Source organism: Chiloscyllium plagiosum, chromosome 34, assembly GCF_004010195.1.
Source record: "Chiloscyllium plagiosum isolate BGI_BamShark_2017 chromosome 34, ASM401019v2, whole genome shotgun sequence".
In the NCBI taxonomy this organism is placed as follows: Eukaryota; Metazoa; Chordata; class Chondrichthyes; order Orectolobiformes; family Hemiscylliidae; genus Chiloscyllium; species Chiloscyllium plagiosum.
In genome coordinates this window covers 16,233,901-16,250,424 of record NC_057743.1, presented here as the reverse complement: position 1 = coordinate 16,250,424, position 16,524 = coordinate 16,233,901, and the positions used below count along the sequence as shown (strand labels likewise).

At 42.9% G+C, this 16,524-nt stretch overlaps 1 protein-coding gene across 1 annotated transcript in view; it reads right to left on the bottom strand.

The window, feature by feature from the left end:
- igsf21a (immunoglobin superfamily, member 21a) overlaps positions 1 to 16,524 on the bottom strand; it is a 384,953-nt gene that overhangs the window by 346,117 nt on the left and 22,312 nt on the right. The window contains exon 2 of the mRNA XM_043675638.1: positions 8,653 to 8,765. Within this exon, the coding sequence (XP_043531573.1) occupies positions 8,653 to 8,765 (113 nt within the window). The remainder of the gene's footprint in view (positions 1 to 8,652; positions 8,766 to 16,524) is intronic.

Genomic DNA, 16,524 nt, shown 5'->3' with positions numbered 1-16,524 from the left:
GATAAATAGAGAAAGTCTTTTCCCTGGGGTCGGGGAGTCCAGAACTAGAGGGCATAGGTTTAGGGTGAGAGGGGAAAGATATAAAAGAGACCTAAGGGGCGACCTTTTCACGCAGAGGGTAGTACGTGTATGGAATGAGCTGCCAGATGACGTGGTGGAGGCTGGTACAATTGCAACATTTAAGAGGCATTTGGATGGGTATATGAATAGGAAGGGTTTGGAGGTATATGGGCCGGGTGCTGGTAGGTGGGACTAGATTGGGTTGGGATATCTGGTCGGCATGGACGGGTTGGACTGAAGGGTCTGTTTCCATGCTGTACATTACTATGACTTCCACAACTACCTGGATTACACCTCTTCCCACCCTACCCCCTGCAAAAATGCCATCCCGTATTCCCAATTCCTTCACCTCTGCCATATCTGCTCCCAGGAGGACCAGATCCACCACAGAACACACCTAATGGCCTCCTTCTTTAAAGTCCATAATTTCCCTTCCCATGTGGTTGAAGATGATCTCCAACGCATCTCATCTACATCCTGCACCTTCGCCCTCAAATCCCACCCCTCCAACCGTAACAAGGACAGAACCTGCCCGGTCTCACCTTCCACCCTTCGCATTAACCACATCATCCGCCAACATTTCCGCCACCTCCAAACGGACCCCACCACCAGAGATATATTTCCCTCCCCACTCCTTTCCGCTTTCCACAAAGACCGTTCCCTCTGTGACTACCTGGTCAGGTCCACGCCCCCAAACAGCTCACCCTCCCCTCGTGGTGCCTTTCCCTGCCCCTGCAGGAATTGCAAAACCTGTGCCCACACCTCCTCCCTCACCTCCATCCAAGGCCCCAAAGGAGCCTTCCACATCCAAAGTTTCACCTGCACATCCACCATTGTCATGTATTGTATCTGTTGCACCCGATGCGGTCTCCTCTACATTGGGGAGACTGGACGCCTTCTTGCAGAGCGCTTTAGGGAACATCTCCGGGACACCTGCACCAATCAACCCCACCGCCCTGTGGCCCAACATTTCAACTCCCCTCCCATTCTGCCGAGGACATGCAGATCCTGGGCGTCCTCCATTACTGCTTCCTCACCACCCGATGCCTGGAGGAAGAACACCTCATCTTCCATCTCGGAACACTTCAACCCCAGGGCATCAATGTGGACTTCACTAGTTTCCTCATTCCTCCCCCCACCCCACCTTCCAGCTCAGCACCGTCCCCATGATCTGTCCTACCTGCCAACCATCCTTCCCTCCTATCCGCTCCCCTCCTCTCTGACCTATCACCTTCATCCCCACTTTCATCCACCCAATGCACTCTTTGCTACCTTCTCCCCAGCTCCACCCCCCTCCCATTTATCTCTCCACCCCGGAGGCTCCCGGTCTTCATTCCTGATGAAGGGCTTTTTCCCAAAACTTCGATTTTCCTGCTCCTCGGATGCTGCCTGACCTGCTGTGTTTTCCCAGCACCACTCTAATCTAGACTCTGATCTCCAGCATCTGCAGTCCTCACTTTTGCCTAACTGACTAACAGATTGGCTATCAATCTACCTGATTGTCTGCTTGGTAAACTGGCTAACTGTACAGAGGGTAAGGTTTTATACTCAATCATCTGATGTTGTGGTATCATCTAGCTGTCTTAAAAGTCTTTCTGTGATCTGTGCAATAATTCAACAATATGTTTTCTTGCCAACATTTGGCCTGATGCCACGAGACTCATTGGGTCCCAGAGTCAATACTAGGGACTTCCAGGGCAGCTCCATACTGATTGTACACCATTGTGCTGTCACCTCTGATAATTCTGTAACATCAGTGGAACAGGACATAAGCAGGAATGGTGCTTGGAACATTGTCTATAAGCATGATTCTTCGAGTAGGAGTATAACAAACTATTCATAGCATTGGAGAGTCATACAGCACAGAAGCAGATCCTTTGGTCCAACTCATCTGCACTAACCAGACATCCCATTCTAACTTAGTCCCATTTGCCAGCATTTGGCCTATATTCCTCTGAGCCCTTCCCATTCATACACTTATCCAGGTTCCTTTTAAATGTCGCAATTGTACCAGTCTCTACCATTTGGCAGCTCATTCTATACATGCATCACCCTGTGTTATTCCTCAGATACTTTGTAATTCTTTCCCTTCTCACCTCAAACCCATGTTCTCTAGTTTGGATTCCCGACCCTCGGAAAAAAAACTAGATAATCACCCTATCCATGCCCCTCATGATTTTATAAACCTCTATAACGTCATCCCTTAGTCTCTGAAAAATAGCCCCAGCCTTTTCAGCCTCTCCCTATAGCTCAAACCCTTCAATCCCAGTAACATCTTTCTAAGTCTTTTCTGCTCCCTCTCAGATATAACAACATTCTTCCTATAGAAATGAGGGGCACGGTCACTTAGTGGTTAACACTGCTGCCTCACAGATTCAGCGGACCCAGGTTCGATTCCAGCCTCGGACGACGGTTGGCATGGAGTTTGCACATTCTCCCTGTGTCTGCTGGGTTTCCTCTGGGTGCTCTGGTTTCCGCTCACAATCCAAAAGATGTGCAACTTAGGTGCATTGGCCATGCTAAATTGCTCATAGTGTTCAGGATGTGTAGGTTAGGTGCATTAGTCAGGGGTAAATATAAGATAATGGGGTAGGGGAATGGATCTGGGTGAGTTATTCTTTGGAGGGTCAATGTGGACTTGTTGGGCTGAATGGCTGGTTTCCACATGTAGGAATTCTATGATTGTAGAAGAGACTCCAGAGTTGTCACCATTTATTCCAAAAGCAGCCTATCCAATGTCCTGTACAGGCACAACACGAGATCCTAACTTCTATACTCAATGCTCTAACCAATGAAGGCAAGCATACCAAATTTTTCACTATCCTGTCTATCTGTGACCCCACTTTCAAGGAGCTATGCACCTGCACCCCAAGGTCTCTTTGTTCGGCAACACACCCCAGGACCTTACCATTAAATGTATAAGTCCTACCCCAGTTTGTCTGACCAAAATGCAGCACCTCATTTTTTATACTCAACTCCATCTGCCACTCCTTGGCCTATTGGCCCATCTGATCAAAGTTCCCTTGTACTCGGAGATAATCTTCTTTACTATCCACTACATCACCAATTTTGGTGTCATCTGCAACTTACTAACTATACCTCCTATGTTCACATCCAAATCATTATTTGTGTAAATGATGAAAAGCAATAGACCCAGCACTTGTGGCACACCACTAATCACAGGCCTCCAGTCTGAAAACAACCCTCCATCACCACCCTCTTCTATCTTCAAGGAAATTTTATATCCAATTGGCTAACTGCCCCTTGACCCCATGTGATCTAATTTTACGAACCAGTCTACTATATGGAATCTTGTTGGATGCTTTGCTGAAGTCCATATAGACATCTACCACTTTGCCTTCTTCGATTTTCTTTGCCACCTCTTCAAAAAACTGAATAATTTTCCATGCAAAAAACCATGTTGACTGTCCCAATCAGTCCTTGCCTTTCCAAATGCATGTAAATCCTGTCCCTCAGAATCCCCTCCAACAAATTACTCACCACTTATATCAAGCTCACCTATATATAGTTACCTGGCTTTGCCTTACAGCCTTTCATAAATAATGCCACCACATTAACCACCCTCCAGTTTTCTGGCACCTCACCTGTGGCTATTGACGATACAGGTATCTCAATAAGGGGCCCAGCAATCTCTTCCCTCGCTTCCCACAAAGCTCTGAGGAACACCTGATCAGGTCCAGGGGATTTATCTACCTTTGTGTGCTTTAGGACTCCAGCACCACCGACTCTGCAATATGAGCTCTTTTTATGATACCAATATTTCCCAAGTTCCCTAGCTTCTAAGTCCGTCTCCACAGTAAATACTGATGCACGACAAGCATTTCTTATCCCACCCCTCTCCTGACGTTCCGACATAGATGTTTGATTAATCTGTGGAATAGGTCTCCCAGTTTTGGTTCAGTGCTCAGTGTTTGCATGAAAGACTTTGCAAAGTCAATAAGGCTATGTTTGCCATTGCCATTTCTGGTGCTTTGGTTGGTGTTAGGTGGTCTGTCCAGCTTCATTCCTCTTATAAGACTCTCAATACGACTTGTTTGGCCATTTCAGACAATACTCCTCTTGTCCTAATTATGTTATGTTCAAAAGCCAAAAGTAAGTTAGTCCATTGAATGTTCCCTTCCGTGGAAATGTGCAATTTCTCCCACCATTTGCTTCTTGCATGAGTCCGGTGATGTTTTCCTTCACTATACAGCCCAGGGGCTACATCTTATATTTATAACTTCTTTAAAGAAATACCTCTTGGCACCAGACTTAAAAATACCTTTTACCAGCTCATACCATGTCCCTCAGAGGCTACAGCTGTGATCTAACTTAAAATAGGGTTCAGGATTAACTTTGCCATCACCCACGTCCCAAAAGTCATCTCTCATTTCCTTCCTTTCAAGTCTTTAAAAATTCCTTCAGCACTCAGTTCTCTGGCACTTGAGGATCACCCTTTCTGACCATTCTGCCTTCCACTGCTGTTCTCCTTGTACCTTGCTGAGTGAACTTTACAGTTACAAATGAGACCAGAGCATTTCACAGATTCAACACCACTGTTGGCCGATATCCCAAACACACTACAAGTAGTTGTGGATCTGCCGGTCTTCATGCTGCAGGGCATATTTAGTCATGCCCTGCATCCTTGCAGGAACAGCTGCTGACAGGTTGCACTTGAAACACAACAATCTTGTTTGAGGACATTCCTTGCTGTTGGATGAAGGTGCACAGGACGCAACAACACAAATACATCACTGCTGTTTCGCTTTCATGCGCCACATGTCCTGATTGCCAATGGATAGACGGTAAGTGATGGTCTCCCTTGCCATCCCTAGAGGTGATCTCACAGGTTTGTTATGGGAAGCAATTGGTCTCGAAAGGCAGAGAGTAAAACTGCCTGTGAGCCCATATTCAGCATCTGTAAAGATTGGTATACGGTATTTAAGGTCCAAATCTGGAGGGAGCAATGAACTGCACAACAAAAGAACATCTTTTGACAATGTTAATTGAGGTAAGAATGTTGACCATCATTCAGAGTTTCAAAGAGGTTTAGATTAGATTAGATTACTTACAGTGTGGAAACAGGCCCTTCGGCCCAACAAGTCCAATTGAACCCGGGTCTCTGGCGCTGTGAGGCAACAGTGCTAACTACTGTGCCACCGTGCCGCCCACAAAGAAGCATACGCCCAACGTGGGGCTCGAACCCACGACCCCGAGATTAAGAGTCTCATGCTCTTGAGACATTGGAGAGCTGAACACATGGCTAGTGCAAACTGTTAACATTTCTTACCTCTAACTATGTGCAGAAGCTTGATCAAGCACAGTCTAAAGTGATCATAATGGCATGGCTCCTTATACACACGCTCAGCAGCTATTCTTTGATTTATTTTCTCTTTATTCATTCATGGGATGAGGTCATTGTTGGCTAATTGCCCAGGGGGCAGTTAAAGAGTCAACCACACATCGCTATGGGTCTGGAGTCACAGACCAAGTAAGGATTGTAGTTTCCTTCCCACAGGATGTTATTAAACCAGATGGGTTTTTTCCAACAATGGATTCATGGTCACCTTTAGATTCTTAATTGCAGATTTTTAGTGAATTCAAATTCCACCATCTGCCATGGTGGGATTTCAACCCAGGTCCCCAGGACATCATCTGGATCTCTGGATGAACAGTCCAGCAATAATATCATGCGGCCATGGCGCCCCCCCACGCTCGCCCCACCTCCGCACTCCCACCCACCCTACCCCATATAGTTAATTACAAGAGAATTCCCTGCTTGCCTTTGAGTGAGAAATCCCTGGGAACAGTGGACAGGATCAAGCAGCAACAATATGAGAGCTCCTGGATGCTAAAATTTGCAACTGTTCAAGGAGAAAGCCCATCTCCCCCTTCTCATGGGGAGTGTGATGGTCAGTACTGCAATTGCCAACTTACCAATTCACCCACAACGAGATACAATGAGGAAAACACAAAGGTTCCACAAATCAATCTCCTGTGACTCAACAACTCTCAGTTCCATTCCTTTGCAAACTGATAAACTCAGGAGACATTTCCTTTCCTGCAGTGCCTGATAATCTGTGCATCAATTACTTTTTCAAGACGTTACATGATAATTGCAGTTCTGCACATGTTAGATAAGTGGTAGAAATTCCTAGTAACGGCAGTGAATTGGTTATGAAACTAATCGCATCAACCCATACTGCAAATTGCATTACCTTCCTCATGACCCCAATTAAAAATAACTAATTATAAACTGATCTGGAGTCTTCAGCTCAAACGAGCAATGCTATTTTTCACTGCCTTTCTCAGTCTGGTTTTCCACAACAACTATATTATTTTGCTGACCACTTCCTTTTGAAACCAAGATGGACAATCTTCAACTACAAAAACTTCAAAATGTGGAACCTCGCAGCACATTCCTCAGCAAGGTCTGTGTCACACCACTCGCTGCTTTCTGATTTTCCTGGGTGTCTCCAAATTTAGTCAATTCTAGATTTAAGATATCAGAAGCAAAGGATCAGAAGGATGTTGTGAAACTTGACAGGGTTCAGAAAAGATTTACAAGGATGTTCCAGGGTTGATGGGTTTGAGCTATAGGGAGAGCCTGAACAGGCTGGAGCTGTTGTCCCTGGAGTGTCGGAGGCTGAGGAGTGATCTTACAGAGGTTTATGTGATCATGAAGGGCATGGATAGGATAAATAGACATGGTGTTTTCCCTGGGGTGGGGGAGTCCAGAACTAGAGGGCATAAGTTTATGGTGAGAGGGAAAAGATATAAAAGAGACCTAATTGGCAACTTTTTCACGCAGAGGCTGGTGCATGAATGGAATGAGCTGCTAGAGGAAGTGGTAGAGGCTGTTACAATTACAACATTTAAAACGCATCTGGATGGGTATATGATTAGGAAGGGTTTAGAGGGATATGGGCCAAGTGCTGGCAAATGGGACTAAATTAGGTTGGGATATCTGGTCAGCATGAGCGAGTTGGACCAAATTGTATTGTTTCCATGCTGTACATCTCTATGAATATATGACTCTAAAATGCTAAGGATGCTTCAAGAGACAATAAGGGAACAACTTTGATGTATGAGAAACTAAAACTTAGGGAAAGTGTGTCCAAATCCACTAAAACTCGAGCCTAATTAATTAACTCCTCTCTATATAACCACTTTAGTTAAGATCATTGTATCTCATATCCATAGAATTGACTGAATATCTGGACATCTATAAGGTATCAGAAATCAATTCCCTTTCAGAGTTTGAACTCCAGCCTTTTCAAGTTTCTGAACACAGTTCCAAATGACAGGGACTGCGGTCAGGGAAACCTTTTTCTTCCATGGGTGAGAGAAAACTTTCTGAAGGAGTCGAGGAAGAAATTTTTTGCTCTTAGTGATCTTCTTCCTGAAGAGTTTGAGCAAAGCACTTGTGCATTTCTGTAATGTCTGATGGCTAGCAATAGGTATTTAGTGAAGTGCATCAAATTGAAGAGGGGTGGAGAGAGCAAAGGAGAACAAAACAAATTGCGTCAAATGATTTATTTCTGTGCGTTACTACTCAACAAAATTATTGTTATTAGTACGGGAAAAGACAGTTGAGTGGGACTAACTGAGCAGTGCTTACAGAGAACTGTTACATTCACAATGGGCTGAATGATCTCCTTCTGTAACTATTCTTTCAGCTTACATCTACCTTCTCCCATTAAGGGCCAAATATCCCATCTCATGATTTCCCTCCCCACTTTCAAATCTTGCTCCCTTTTCCCACTTAACATTGATTCTTGAATAAGACTTCTACCACATTAAACATCACACAACACCAACTTATGACAACCACCTGAGGAATGAGCAGTGCTCCGAAAGCTCGTGCTTCCAAATGAACCTGTTGGTCTATAACCTGGTGTTGTGTGATTTTTAGTTTTGTCCACCTCAGTCCAACCCCAAGTCACATTAAAAATTACATTTATTTATATCTATTCCTTGTTCCTAACACCATCTGTGTCATTTGACACAGCAGACCTGGATGTCAGGCTACTTGATGAATTGTTGTCAAACAAGCTAAAGAAATGAATGCTTGCCAATCACCTCCTTACCAAGTGATGGATTTGATAAAAGGAAGTCATTCTAATCGCATGAGCCTGATAATATCTGTGTCTGTGTATCACCACAAATACTGACAACACCCTCTTAGATCCTTTATTTGTCAGTTCTGCACAGTAATCAGAATATCTCTACAATCTTTGAACAGCAGCTTAATGCGAACGTTCAGTTTGTTCCCATGGGCCACATTCTGTGGAATAAATGATAAATGTTTGGGAAGCTCACCATGTCTCAACAGAGCCCACACACACATGTAGTGTTGGGTACACCCTAAAGCAGGAGGCAGGAATCTATTACTGAGTACATGGTTCTATGTTGTGAGCCAGTTAGCCAGACAACCATGCAGAGATTTTCCAACATTAAATGTAAAGGTGGAAGACCGACACATGCGGTCCTTAAATGGCGTCACGTAACTGCCCACTATTAAGTCTTGCCTATCTACATGTGCATTTAACAACAGCGGGTCCTGATGCCAGGCTACTGACAATGGCTTACCTTGTACCACACAATTTCCCGCAGCCTCCCATCTGTTTTGAAGTTGCATTTCAAAGTGACAGCATCACCTGCCACCACTGGGGAGATCGGTTCAATATTCACTGTCAAATATCCTGCAATCCCAACAAAACAAAAGGACAACGTTACTTCAAATCATTAAAAAATCTCTTGATTCTGTGTGATGTGGTCATTTCATCTTTGAATTCCAGATTTCTGCTTGAGGGCTATTCATAAAAAAGTCAAACTGTTATGAGTCTGCTCATTAATATCTGTGTTCTTTAAATTTAGATCCATCGTGTTGTTAGGCTAGATTTTATTTAATGGGGCTATGCAGCTGAAGGGCAAAGAGCACAATGCGGTGTACCATCAACACTGAGAACATGAAAAACTGAAAATACATTACAAAAATACGCCATTTGACCCATCTACTCTATGCTATCAGTCATGCTCCACAACAGGTTCCCTTCCATTCTATTACATCTCAACCCCATCAACATCTCCTTTATGCTCTCATGTATTTACCTAGATTCCCACTGAAATGCGAATATGCCTTTTTTCTCAACTAATGTATTTGTTATGATGAGAAGTTTCACATTCTCAGTTAATTTATTAATGGGAACCGTACATTTGTCACCGTCGCTCCCCATTGCTTGCCACTGGTTTTGGTATCCTGCAAGTGGGAACATTTTCTCCACATCCCATTGGTCGAACAACATCAAAACGTTAAACATCTTCATTAAGTGATCTCTCCGGTTTCTCTGGGCTTGAGAGAAAAAAAACTGTAGCTGTTGCAGCCTAATCAATTGTTACCTCTCAGTTTGGTTATTGCCCAAATCAATGTTTTTGGTATTTTCTCCAGTGCCTCAAACCTTGTATTGGTAGTGCCTGAAGATTGAAGGGTGGTCGGCACTGTTAGGTTTCTGAATAGTGAAAGAGTCTTGGGCAGCATGGACCCTGACCTGCTCCTCAGCCAGTTTTAACACCTCTAGCATCCTGGTTGCAATTGGCTTTTTGAACATAGATTTCATATTGGACCTAGGAACACCTGATCGATACGGCTCCATTTCACACTGGGGATTTTTTTAGTCATTCACAGGACGAGGGCGTCCCTGGCTAGGCCAGCATTTATTGTCCATTCCTAACTGCCCAGAAACGCAACCACATTGGTCCAGTCTGGAGTCACATTTAGGGCAGACCAGGTAAGATGACACCCACAGATGGGTGGGTTCTTTTCCTGATAATTAACAACACATTCATGGTCATCATTAGATTCTTAACTCCAATTTTGTTTGGGTCATTAAATGCAAAGTCCATCATTTTCCACGGTGGGGTTTGAACCCAGGTCCCTAGACCACTACCTGGGTCTCTGGATCAACAACCCAGTGACCATACCAACAGACCATCACTTCCCCTGGATATGATACTCAGCTACTGAGCTGATCATTAGCACAACTATCTATAATGTGGTCCGACATAGATTCTCCAAGTGATTCGAACTATGTAATCTGCTGGATGTATCTTTGTTTTGCACCAACAAATGCAAAATTTCTTTCGTCATTGATACAATCATAAACTTTCTCTAAATACAGGCTTACTGGGCATTCTGCTTCAGATGTTTATGTATCTTACCACTATCCATGCACCACTCCTCCCACAAGGAGATCCTAGATTTTACAGGACAGTCTGTATTTAAAGATGGTTGTCCTGTGTCCGCTTTGTCTGCTGCAGGGGTGGCCTGTGTCCTATATTTTGATTTTCACATGTACGCACTGTGCCCTTCTCTCAGTGGCTGCTGCCATAGGTTGTTCATCCTCTACTCCCACACAGTGGAGAGCCCCCAACTCCCCCTATTTGCACAGTCTCCACTGTCAATGTGTTCCCTGTTTTAGCCCCGAAAATTCAATCACTCACAAGTGGCCATTTGCAAAGTTGTTAAAATCCTCGCAAGGGTCCATGTGGAATTGATGCATTCCCTTAAATATAAAACCAGCCTAATGTTCAATGGATTTGCATTTGATGATGTGAGTCTGTCTACAACTGATGCTCACTGTGCTTGAGTTGTGAAGCCTGGTTGTGAATTCAAAACCAGAAAACTAAGCTGGGAGTGATCTGCTTAGTAGCATGAAACAGCAAACATTTGAAAACACTGAATAAACTTCTGCCACACATTAAACTATTACCTGTACAACTCTGAGGTGTAAAGCACACAATGACTCCCAATTCCTATCACTATCTGCTTACCCTTTTGGAAGTTAGAAACTGGGGAAGGAGACCCAACAAGATAAAGTGGTTTGTTGATACACAATGTCAAGGCTCATACACAAAGAGCAGCCACTTGACCAAACGCCAAAGGTTACTAATCCTCACAGTGTCACATTCCAACATACGTTCACAATTTAGGAGAAGAAAGGAGAGATTAAAAGGGAAGGAAACGTGAACAATGCTGGACCAGTTAATAGCAGAACAACTCTCATCTGTATTTCTGAGCAAGATGTGTGTTCTATCTTCATTCATTTCTAATCTTCCAGATTGTGACAAATGGGGAACAGTGTTAGCACATGTTCTCTAAGACTAGAATCTGGCCTTTCTCATTTTTGCAGATCTGACCTTTTCATAAAACTTCTAAGTTCCTTTCTATTGTTAAGCTTGAATTCAAACTTGGTTTTCAAAAGGTAATTAATAACAGGGCCTTGTTATAGAGTCTCTGGCAGAATGAGCAGTAGGGGAAATTGCTCCATTAGGTGATGGCTTTGCATATTAGTTCAATGGGCAAGTTTCAATAAGGCAGTAACTTGAGGCCCTATTTGCTAGCATGAATGGATATAAAAGGTTTAGCTTTACTATTTCAAAGAAGAATAGATGGACTTTCCTTCAGTGCTGGTCAGTTGTATCCCTTAACATATAAATACTGATGATCTGGTCATCATTACATCACTCTTTATGGGATCTATGTGTAAATTGTTGTGTTCCATATTTTACGACAATGACTACACATTGAAAATATTCGCTGCCTATTAAACCCTTTGGGACACACAGAGATCAAAATAGGCATTATTCAAATGCAAGTACTTATTTTATTTACATCAACTGTTCACTGAATCATAGTCAGGTCATGAATTAGGAACCAAGCTTGAACCAACCAATCGTGAATCAAGCTTTTACCTCAAGATTAGAGCGGTGCTGGAAAAGCACAGCAGGTGAGCAGCATCCTGATGAAGGGCTTTTGTACGAAACGTTGATTTTCCTGCTCCTCGGTTACTGCCTGACCTGCTGCGCTTTTCCAGCACCACTCTAATCTAGTGTCTAATTGCCAGCATCTGCAGTACCCACTTTCACCAAGCTTTGACCTGACAAGTTTATTTGCTTGGAATTAAATCCAAACACAAAGCCCCAACTTTCTTCTTTTTTAATAGGGATAAGGCAGGAGAGTGAAGCTGAGGAGTATCAGATCAGCCATAATCACATTGAATGGCAGCGTGGACTTGATGGGCTGAATGGCCTGCTTCTTCCCATGGCCTTAAATTAACCTGTTTCCAACAGGTCATGACACACTTGCAGGACTGGTGGGACTTGAACCCAGAGCACCTGGCCCAGAAATAGTGATACTACCACTGTCCTACAAGACCTCTTGGTCCTCTGCTGCTTTTCTGGGGTCTCAAATGAACGGTTTTACATAAAGAAAAACTGTAACAATAATGGAATCCATAAAAAAACATAGAAAATAAAATTAAAATGTCCTCTTTGGAGATACTGAGGCAAGGTCCAGCTCCTATGGTGTCCACAGGGAGTGGGGGGGGGGTGCAGAAGGTCTGAATGTATTAATGTTCACTGCATGCTCTGCATCCAAGGAGACTCAGGGATGGAAATAACCATGGAAAAATTGCTGAGAGTTAGGTCAGGTGACCTCATCCCTTATTTGCTTTTCTTCAACATCCAGAAATGCTCTTACACATAACTGAACATTTTTCCCCATCACCAAGTCACCCGTGCTTTTTTTTTCCACCTATTAACCACCACTGGTAAATCAGCCATGTTTCCCAACTGACTAGCCCATTAAAAGCAATACAGACCATTGAAGATGAGGAGGGGGTGGGTGGGGTTAGTGGATAAAACAAAATGGATTCAGAAGGGAAGATAAAACACGTCACCCCTTTTTGGTGCCTCTCTCTAAAGGCATTGAGAATATTAATAGACACCACATGCTCCCTCTCCAAGGTCATCAGGTACGAACACACCCATCCCTTTTTAATATCCTTTGAGTAATTAGACATAATTAATTAGCTAATTGGCATTAGACAGCCCTTTGACAGCCTTTTAAAGGGGCACTGTAACAAATATAAATGCTCAAAGGAAACTTACAAAAGTTGGGTTTGAGGAGACTAACACTTTAGTCCCTGCGTTACCCATCACATCATAGAAGAGTCCCTTGATATGATATTTTTGAAAACCAAATTCAATGAAATCAAATTAATCCTATTAACAAGTGACAGCCCCTTAAAGAGACACTGTAACACAATCAATATTTCAAGGAACATTATCTAACCAATTAAATACCATGTTAGGGGGAAGATGACGCACTGCAGTCACTGCAGTGCCCCCAGTGATTGCAGAAGGAGTCTGTTTTTCAGTTGAGCTCAAGGCAACCAGTTAACACCCATCACCTATTAACCGTAGTAGGAACAAATACCTTATCTTTGCGAGCACACAATATTAATATCATGCTAATGTAAAATGGGAAAATGCAAGTAAATTTGGTCATAATATTGCTTAACTGCCCCTTGACCTAGGTTGTCAAAGAAGGCAAGACAGACAATGCTTATTTAGACCTGCCTTTTGTTTACTGCCCAGCCTACGTGTAAGACATGGAAGTTATGCTACTGCTGGGAGGCAGTGACAACGGAATGGCAACTTTTAACACAATTTGGAAATCTGAAAGATTAAGAGGCAGCTCCTACATCGGGCAAAGATGTGAAAGCTGTAATGGCAGCGCAGAAACAAAAGGTTTAAACTGTAGCAGGTGGAATTTGATGCAGGCAAGAGTAAAATTCAAGGATCAGGAAAATACACAGTGTGCCTATCCCATTAATGCTGTTGAAGTAGATAGGGATAAATCTGAAAATTGGTGCTAATCATGAACAAACAATACAATACCACAACCAACTCACCAATGCAATTTTGAATTACATACCCAAATTGAACGAAGGAAGGCAGAGAAAGAAAGGAACAAAGTGTACATGATGATCTAGTCATGTTGTTCTTGCACAATTGCATCCAGTTTCATTGTCAAGAAAGAAATACATCAGGGAAGCAATCTACTCAGAGTTTCAAAAGAACATTGCTGAGGTAATACACAGTCGATTCATGACCGTATGGAGCATGTGGAGTCTGGAGACAAGTAACTGAATGAATAGCAACCCAGCTACAGGACAGGAAACAGAGAGCAGGAAGTCAGGGGTTGCTGCGCATCCTGACAAACTAAAGCAACTTTGCATTCCTCAGAGATCATCTACTTGGTCAACTGGATTCTGGATTGGAAGAGAAAACTTGTGCATGTCACCAAAAAGAAAAATGCAGCAAAATACAAAAGGGCACTAATAAACTTGCAGGAAGAACATTTAATTAGCAAATTAATTTTAATAGAGGTAAGTGGGAGTGGGTGTGTTTTGACAGAAAAAGTAAAAGGGCACTCAGTTCTTGGATCTGGACGTAGGCTGGAGGTATATTTGCATCTAGGAGTACTCCTGATGATAGGGTTTGTGTTGAGAATATGTTTTAATCTAATTGGAAAGATTGAAAACCAGAGGTCAAATAGAGAATTCAGGAAAAAAAAATCACTTAGCAAAACAATGGTAAGAATGCGGGGCAATTTGGAATGCTGTAGATCCATTTAAAAGGAGAAACTTGATAAACATAAAATGGAATAGAAGGATAAACTGATAAGGAAAAAAGTGAGGACTGTAGATGCTGCAGATCTGAGTTGAGAGTGTGGTGCTGGAAAAGCACAGCAGGTCAGGCAGCAACCGAGGAGCAGGAAAATCGACATTTCGGGCAAAAGCCCTTCATCAGGAATACACTGAAATGGTTGATGAAAGAGTGGGAGGACATTTGCATTACACAAATGCCAGTGTTGACTCAATTGTGCTGAAAGGCCTGGAGGTTCATTCCAACCAATAAGTGCTGGAGAAATTTCCAGAAAGAACATTAGGCTAATTCTCAGTTTCAGATCTCTGAGGTATCAGGGCAAATAGGAGAGAGCTGGATTTTTTAGCTTGAAATGGACACATAAAAAAAGGTGACCTTAAAACAATTATCAAGGAAATGGAAAAGATTGTCCCTGACGCACATTAATTAAAAATAGTAGAATTAGAGAATGCAGATTGAAATTAACAAAAGGTCATTTTGGAAAGAAATTGAGAAAAAAGTGTTACATAAGAGTAATTATCGTGGCTGGTAAGCTTCAAGATAAAATATTGAAAGCTAGAGTCTTGGATTTTTTAAGAAATACTTTGATGCTACAGGACCTTTCTGAATGTAAAATGAAGGTCTCTCAGCTGTAGTGACCTTATGATGTAGCTCCCTGAACCATTCCAGTATATGCTTGTTCACAATTACCTTTTAGTTACGATTCACAGATGACAATAAATATACCCTGTGGTTACTAGCACGATGCTACATAGCTTTCAGATTCAATGCCAGTGTTTGTTGCCCTATTTTGTAATTTCTTTACTTAAGCAATACAGCTGACATAACTATAGCCGCATTAAATCAGTGACAACTTCTGTTATCATTGTGTCTCCAATGCAGAAAAATATCCTGAGGTGCTTCACAGAGGCATGAAGAATTACATGGATGCAAAACCAAATGCAAGGTTGAGAGAAGGTACTTTTAAAAGAAGGATCTTAAAGAGAGTGAGGGGCAGTGATACATGTCATCTTATATGGGGAACTTAACAGACCAGAGCAACTGAGCAGCTTAAGACACAACTACAGAAAGTTGAATGAAATGAAGGGTGATACAAAAGCATTGCCAGGGTCAGAGGAATTGAGTTTGAAGAGGATTATAGCACGGTAGCATTTACAGCAATAGATAGGACTGAAGCATAGAGCAGCCATTCTCAATGGGGCCATATGGCCCCCTTAGGGGCCCTGGCACATTTGAAGGGGGCCACAGACTGAAAACTGTGAGAAGGGGAGCCCCAAGGGTTTATGGAGGCCCTGGTAACTGAACCAATGAAATACCCAAGCCGAACCTCATTTGGAGCCCGATATCATGAAACTTGCAGAAATGCACCAAGCTCAAGGAATGCATTTGGCCTGATAGATGTTTAATTTCATGCAGTCTTTTTAAAAGTTCTTCCAGTATTCAAGTTTTCTTGGTGTTCAATAATAAATGATTTGTTGTCTATCTGTTCATGTTGGATCCCTGTTTGAAAGGGAGGTCCTGGAACCTGAGAAGAGCTCCTAGGGAGACTGTGGCCAAAAAATGTTTGAGAATCAGTGTTTTAACATTTATCATGAATTTAAGTCATTGGAAGATTAGCACAGGTCAGTGAGGTTATGAGAATCGGAAAGTATGACACTTTTGCAGGATAGGATATGGACACAGGAATTTCAGATCAACTTGTATTTCACCAAGGGAGAAAGATCGGGGACCAGCCAGCAAACCATTGGAGTCATTGAATCCAGAAGCAATTTAAATGAGAGTTTTAGTGAAACATGGACTGTAGCAGTGGTGGGGGTGAAGTTTGAGGTGGCGGTGGGATTTGTGGTGAGTGTGGGCTTTGTGGTGGTGTTGGGGTTTGTGGGAGGGCAGGGTTTGAGATGGCAATGGGGCTTGTAGTGGGTGTGGGGTTTGTGGTTGAGATGAGATTTG